The following is a 7431-nucleotide window of genomic DNA, read 5'->3' as shown; positions in this document are numbered from 1 at the left end:
CTAAGGAATCCTAGCCCTTTTCTCTGATCGATCGAGAATCCGAGATCAAGATTGTAGAAAAGGTATGTACTAAACCCTATAATAATGGTATCCTTTCCCCTGCATATCCTCATTTTTTCCAAGAAACTGTTCAAGATTCATGATTTAGCTGTTCCTTTACTCTCCTTTGGGACTTGAATTTTGTTCATGGAGATGTCCATGTTCACATTAGTTTACCGATAAGGTCTTGTTTTAGAGACTAAAATTATCGGGTTAGATCCACCAAACAAAGAAATAGGGATAAGTTAGGAGCTTGTTTAATCTAGGATTGATACAAATAATGTCATTTTCATTAATGTTAATCTCTTTATCAATCCTCATCAAAACATTAATTAGGTTATAAATTTTATTTTATTTTTATACCATTTTAATATTAAATACTGTAGCTCATTTTTAGTAATTTAATACAAATAATAAAAAATAATTTATTTTTTCATGATTTTTTGAAGGACTTGTTCGTTTGAATTTATTTGGGACTAATACCAAATAATCATATCTCACTCTAGATCATTTCATCAATCATGCATTTGTTGAAATAAAAGGTGAAACAAATATTGTATTTCAAAATATATGCATATAAAGATTTATTATTATAATTTAATTTAAACTTAGTTTTTGTTATTATTTATTATTAAATATTCAAATGATAAATTTTACTATTCTTATATATTAATTATGTATTTGAAAATGTAACACTCTTTTTCACCTATTCAAGAGTGTTTCTGCAAATGGTGTTTTATCCTAATTAACTAGTAAGAGTCGAATTAATATAAAATAAATTATGACAATAATTTATCCTAATTAAGTTAGTTTGTCTAGATATACCTCAACCAATACTTTCTGATTATAAAAAGAGAAAATAAAAACTCACTAGCTAGCACTTATTATACAAACCATCATTCTTTGCCTATTAATTAATTAATTACTAAACTCATAGCCTAAATTTCATTTTCTCTTCTCGATTTCCTAGCTAGTCTTTTCCCATTTTTTCCACCGTTTCAATCATTTCAATTGAGCATTCCGATTTCAAATTGAGACCATACTAATTGACAATGATGTAAGAAATGTATAGTAACAATGTTTTTTTAAATCGATCAAACTGAAACAATAAATAAATCACGTACAATCAATTTGAGATTTTGGAAAACCTACATTCAAACAATTTAGATGTGAATTTTGGTATAAAAAAAACACTTGAATAGTTCCAACCCTTAGTTCCAACCATTAACTAAAATTTTAAATTACACATTTTTTAATAACTAACGTTCAATAACAATGTCCAAATTTGGATTTTAAGGAAGTAGATGTTTGAAGGCTTAAAATGTTTTTTATTTAAATTTTTTATTTTATTATAATGTGTTTTTATATTTAAATTTTATAAAAGTAAAGTATAAATATTTATTTATTTTGATTGATAAATAAAATGATATTGAAAAGTAATAAGATGCTATCCAAACCAAATTTATAAAAAATAAATAAAACTCACCATAAATGGTAGAATTTTGTCTCATGTGTTTGAATATGAAGCCTTCTTCTTTTATGGGTTGTGCCCGTAGGCCCCGTAGGGCTTGTTTGATATTGGTCATTTGAGGGTTCTTTATTGATTTTTTTCACTTCTAAATATTAGTTGATAAAAGAGTATATATATGATTTTAATTGATTAATGAAAAGAAAAAATTATCAAATAAATGAGTTTTAATTGGATAAAAAAAAAAATCTTTGGTGCTTTTAAGTCAAAGATTTGTTGTTGATAATGGAAATTTGATTCATGCATGCATGCTGACGTGCTTATTTTTTGTCTTCATTGGTAATATTTCCTTTCAATTTTCAACATCCCATGTGAATGAAAAATCATATAGCTATATAGGCTACCTAGCTAGGGTACCCCTGCCTTCCTTTCTACCGCAAATCTATAAAACAATTTATTAGATACTTATCTTATTATACAGTACATTATTCTTTGCCTTTAATGAATGATATATCTCTCAATTTAAACAATACTAATGTGAACCAGAAAACACTATAAATCATTCATCAAGAGTATGTATGGATTATATATGTATCTTTAAATGATAAGTCTATCAATTGTAACAAATTTATTTTTTATTAAAAATATTTTAAATTCGAAGTTAAATGTCATAACTAAAAGTGTGAGGTCGAACTAACTTAGAAAATTCAAAAAATTGAATTAGAATTTTTGGATTTTGAAAGGAAGAATGGTTTGATGAAAAAATATGTTATTGTGATTTTAATTAGTTGAATTAATATAATAGTTTTTATATTTAAAATTTATAATAATAAAATAAAAATATTTTAATTAATAAATTAAGTGATTTGATAATTAAAAAAATAAATAAAATGTGACATAGTAAAAATACCTCATAAAACCCAACCTGATAACAGTCATGTATATGTGAAAAAAAAACATAAAATGTACGGAATTGAAATGTAAAAATGAAGAATATATATTTTAATTAAGTGAATATTTTAACTAACCAGCTAATTAATCTGCATATCCTAATTTTTACACAAGGAGGCTAATGGCGGCTAATAAAAAAATATTTATAAGCTTATTGATTTAATTACCTGGTACTCAGTTTCAGTTTGGAACTGAAAGAATGAATCTCATTCCGTGGAATGCAATTTTCTTGCATTATGTTCACTCTCCATGTTCTATTTTATCATTATAATTATATTTATAATATTATATATATTATAATTATATTAGATGTTCTTTTATAGTTAAAATAATAATAAATTTTATAATTTATTTATTTAAAGAAATTATTTTAATTATTTAAATAATATAAAAAATTATTTAAGATAAAATTAATAAAATAAAATTTTAATAATAATTACAATAATTAATAATAATATAATCATTTTTATATAATTAATTTTATATATTATATATTAATAATAAAATTATAAAAAAATAATTAAAATATAAAAACTTAAAAATAAAATAACAATTTTATATAAAAAAATATTAAAAAAACTAAATATAAAATATATTAATAAAAAAATATTATTACAAAATTTATACCATGTTATAATATATATTATCAAATAAAATGTTATTTAATTTAATGAATTATTAATATAAAATATTTGAAAGTCTTTGTCTATATTATTTAAATTTTTATTTATAATTAAAAAAATTGAATCATTCAATTATTTTTTATAAGTATTTAAAAATATATATATATAATTAATAGGATAACATATTATATATATTATATGTTTATATTTTATTAAATTACAATACATTTCAATATTTTATATATTTCAAACAATTATAATATAAAAGTAATAATATTTATATTTTTAATTAAATAAAATATAATAAAGAATAAAATAAAAATATTAATCTAATTACATTTATAAAATAATATTAATAATTTTTTCTCTAATAAATCCAAACATTATCAATAAAATAGAAATATTCAAACATTATGAATGAGATTGACAAAAAAAAAATTAATACTCATAAACAAACATTATAGTTTTATTCATCTTTCTCATTCTCATTTTACACCTCTATCAACCAACTTCACATTCTCTCATTTCAATGAAGTGTCCACTAAATAGTATCAGGTTGTATCATATTTATCAAGTTTGACTTCCAAATTGATTGGATAGTCAAAATTATGCTTCTAGTTAATCTAATCTCTATTGCGAGAGCTCCTTTAATTGATGACGGTTTTGATTTTGATTTTTTGAATTTCTAACATTTTTTTTTTTATAAATTCTATTTATATTAAGTCACTGTTATTTTAAATATTTAAATTATTTAATTTATTAATTAAAATACTAAAATACTAAAATATTTTTATTTAATTTTATTAAATTTTTAATAAAAAAAAACATATTCTAATAATTAATCTAATTAAAAATTCAATTAACCTATTTTTTTTTTTTATATATATGCATAAAGATAAAGAGAAATATCATTGCAATTATTCAAGTTGAAGTACTTATTTTGACTTATACATTTGAGTTTCTTATTTTGAACTTTCTCTATATTGATATTTGTTATTTATCTTGTACCATTTTTACTAATTACTCTTACCCACCATCATTACAATTTTTAATATTTTGATGATTTGGATTTTTTTTTTCTGCGACTTTCACTATCACTGTGAATCAATGGAAATATTATCACTTTTCAAAAAGATATCATATATAATCTTTCAATGTGATTTTGAATCAATGAAGATTCTCAATATTTAAAAAGATACCATGTGGTCTATCTCTTGTAGCAAATTATGAGGGTTTTCACTTCCAAATTCAACCGGTCTATTAAATTCATGTGTAGAATTAAACTGAAAACAAAACAAGACATGGCTTCTTCTTCAACCAGCTACTCTAGTTCACCATGTGCAGCTTGTAAGTTCCTAAGGCGAAAATGTCTTCCCGGTTGCATCTTCGCACCATATTTTCCTTCGGATGATCCTCACAAATTCGCCAATGTGCACAAAATATTCGGGGCCAGTAACGTGAGCAAACTTCTAAACGAGGTTCAGCCCCACCAGAGAGAAGATGCGGTGAATTCCCTTGCATATGAGGCGGAGGCTCGGTTAAAGGATCCAATATATGGTTGTGTAGGTGCAATCTCGGTCTTGCAAAGACAAGTTATAAAGCTTCAAAAGGAGCTTGAGGAAACCAATGCTGACTTGATGCGGTACACTTACAATGACAATGTTCCTCTCGGGAGTGAAGTGGCATCAAGCCGAAAGGGATATAGGGGAACGGTTTTAGGTCAAGGAGGTGTCGGTTTGGAGTATTTTTCACCTTTCAATTGGAATCACGAAAATGAAGGTGGTGGAGGTAGCATGTAATATTATTGTTTGTATAATATTCTTTCTTTTTAGTGTCAATTAAAAGGCCAAATGAAACTATCTTATTAATTATATTATCAAAACTATGATAATTGTGAGCTTTGATCATAATCTTACATTCTTATCATGATGGAGGGGAGATGTGGGATTGGTAATGACTATTCCCCATTTTTTTTTTAACTTGATACGTGTTCATATGTGATAGTTTTTTTTAATACACTATGTTTTTTTAAAAAGGATTATTCTTAGTTGAATAATTAGAGAATTATTATCCTTATAAATAGGTCATACATGTGGAAGGTAATAGATCCTGTAGATTGCCCATGTGCACTTGTTTGAATTGACTGTTTGATGCCTCTAATTGTTGAGACCTTAAGAGATCATTCCATTTTTAATGTGTTGCTATTTTGAAGGATAACATTTTAGAATACATTGTCTTAATTTACTACATCTTATTTCAATTCGATAAAAATCACATTAACAAGGTAATAATATCGGAATATTTGATGTTATTAATGTTTTGGTTAATTTTATTTTTTTTAAGTGTGTGAGCTGTTTTCAACTTAAGTTGTTTAAGTGAAAATTAAATTCATAACATTCTATCTTTTAAAAATCACTTTGATCACTTAAACAACCTTAACTATATATATATATATATATATATATATATATATATATATATATATATATATATATATATTTGTAATAATAATAATCGACGAAAGTCAAACTTTTGATGTTCTTTCAGCTGAATCCACCAAAGGTGGTTACACGAAACTGGTATTGACATCAAAGTTCTAACCTTCGACGGTATTATAGTCCACAAATAGAATTTGAAGAGGAATAAATAGTTTTACAACATATAGAATGCCTGTCAACCAATTATAAAATTTAACTTTAATTTAAAATTTTATATTGCCCAAAACGCCATAAAAAGGCCAAACAGGGACTTATCAGGAACACAAAATCAAAGTACTATTTTATAAAAGGGTCTAGCATTTCATATCCAACGTTTGTGTTCATTCAAGATTATAAGATAAGCTATAATGATTTATTAATTATTCCTTTTTTACTAGGTAGGGTAGTTAGCCGACATGATCAACACATAATGGGATTAGCCTATTAGGCTAAATATTAAAGCATAAAATAAATAAAGAGAAAGAATAGAAACGTACTCGGAACCGAAGATTGAATTGAACGAACACAACGTAGTTCACACTTTTATTGATCAAACTTGAATTATTTTACAAGAGAGTGGGAGAGAGTGATAGAGAGAGTACAACTAGTACAATAGAGACTAGATGGGTCTTTTTGGCCTCCCCTAGTAAATAGAAAGAAACAACAATTTAAAGGAAAATTTTAACATAAGTTAAAAATGAACAGTGACAACCGATATTCTCGGGATAAAGCTTTTCCGCACATTCCGGATCTTGTCTTTCGCTTATTACGGATCTTGCCTTTTATCTATTTAATTTTTTATTTGGCTGGAGGAGGATGATCCAACTTCTTTCTTGGATATTTTTTCAACCAATGTATCTTTGATTGCCTCGAAGATGTCTTCAACTCCAACATCACTTGGAGCATATTGTATATAATTAGATGTCATGGTTGAATAAGAATTATTGGATTTATTATCATCTTCAAATTTAGACATAAAGTTTTTATTCATTTCTTCAATATATACAGCTATCATCTGTTCTTTTGTCAGGTTTCTGACCTCATTCTAAATTTTTGGAGATATAATCAAGCGGAGACGGAACCTCAACTACTTGTCGTCTTTCCTCATATAAGCTTATTTGTTGATTTAGAAGGTCCATTGTTTCCTTCCCGAATCGCTCATTCATATCTAGGTCTATTCTTATCATCTTATCCCAAAATTTATAATGAGATGTTCTGAATAAACAGGGAATGCCTATTTTGGTATAACCAAAATTTGGTACCCATTTCCAAATCCAAGGAATGGAGAATTCTGTGAAGAAAAGTCATGAATCTATTCATTCAATGTATAAATTTGCTTCTTGTTTCTTCAAAAGTTGTGGGGAGATATCGCTTAATTTATCAAAGAAGATTTTAATTTTTCTAGTAGAATTTTTTGACTAGGACCAAAACAGTAAAACCAGTGGGGAATGTCACCTCTATAAACATTCGCGCATACCTTGATGAACTAGGAATGTTTGTATGTATTATACTTGTAATTAAGTGCCTTAGTGAAGGCATCACAGTAATCCCACTAATTGAATTTTATTGTCGTTATTTTATTAAACGACAATTCTCTTTCTTTCATAGGGGATATTCCCCAATCTTCTAAGGATATCACCTTTTTTATTATCATTTTGCTGAAATTATAAATTTCTTTATTTGCGCTAGAGAAGTGTGATATTTTACATGATCCTCTTTGAACAAGTATTTGTTCGTAAAACATCCGAGACTTATAAGTTCTTGATGGTGTGGACGAATTGTCCAAATACCTTTGCATTATTGTCCATGGATCATTTTTTCATCTGGAATCTTTTTCTTCTAGGAGAAATATAATTTTTCTGTATTCATTTCT

At 25.8% G+C, this 7431-nt stretch overlaps 1 protein-coding gene across 1 annotated transcript; it reads left to right on the top strand.

Annotated features, from left to right (window-relative positions):
• LOC124930017 (LOB domain-containing protein 25) lies at window positions 1–4880 on the top strand. Its single transcript, XM_047470389.1, has 2 exons — window positions 1–62; window positions 4358–4880. The coding sequence occupies exon 2, from the start codon at window positions 4383–4385 to the stop codon at window positions 4878–4880; it is 498 nt and encodes a 165-aa protein (XP_047326345.1). The 5' UTR covers window positions 1–62; window positions 4358–4382.
• The last annotated feature ends 2551 nt before the right edge of the window (window positions 4881–7431 follow it).

This window comes from Impatiens glandulifera, chromosome 1, assembly GCF_907164915.1.
Source record: "Impatiens glandulifera chromosome 1, dImpGla2.1, whole genome shotgun sequence".
Classification (NCBI taxonomy): Eukaryota; Viridiplantae; Streptophyta; class Magnoliopsida; order Ericales; family Balsaminaceae; genus Impatiens; species Impatiens glandulifera.
The sequence above is the reverse complement of the archived record's forward strand: the minus strand, read 5'-3'. Positions and strand labels throughout refer to the sequence as shown.

Bases quoted from the DNA above. Each gene is read 5' to 3' on its own strand.
- LOC124930017 (XM_047470389.1), top strand. From the start codon at position 4,383: ATGGCTTCTTCTTCAACCAGCTACTCTAGTTCACCATGTGCAGCTTGT.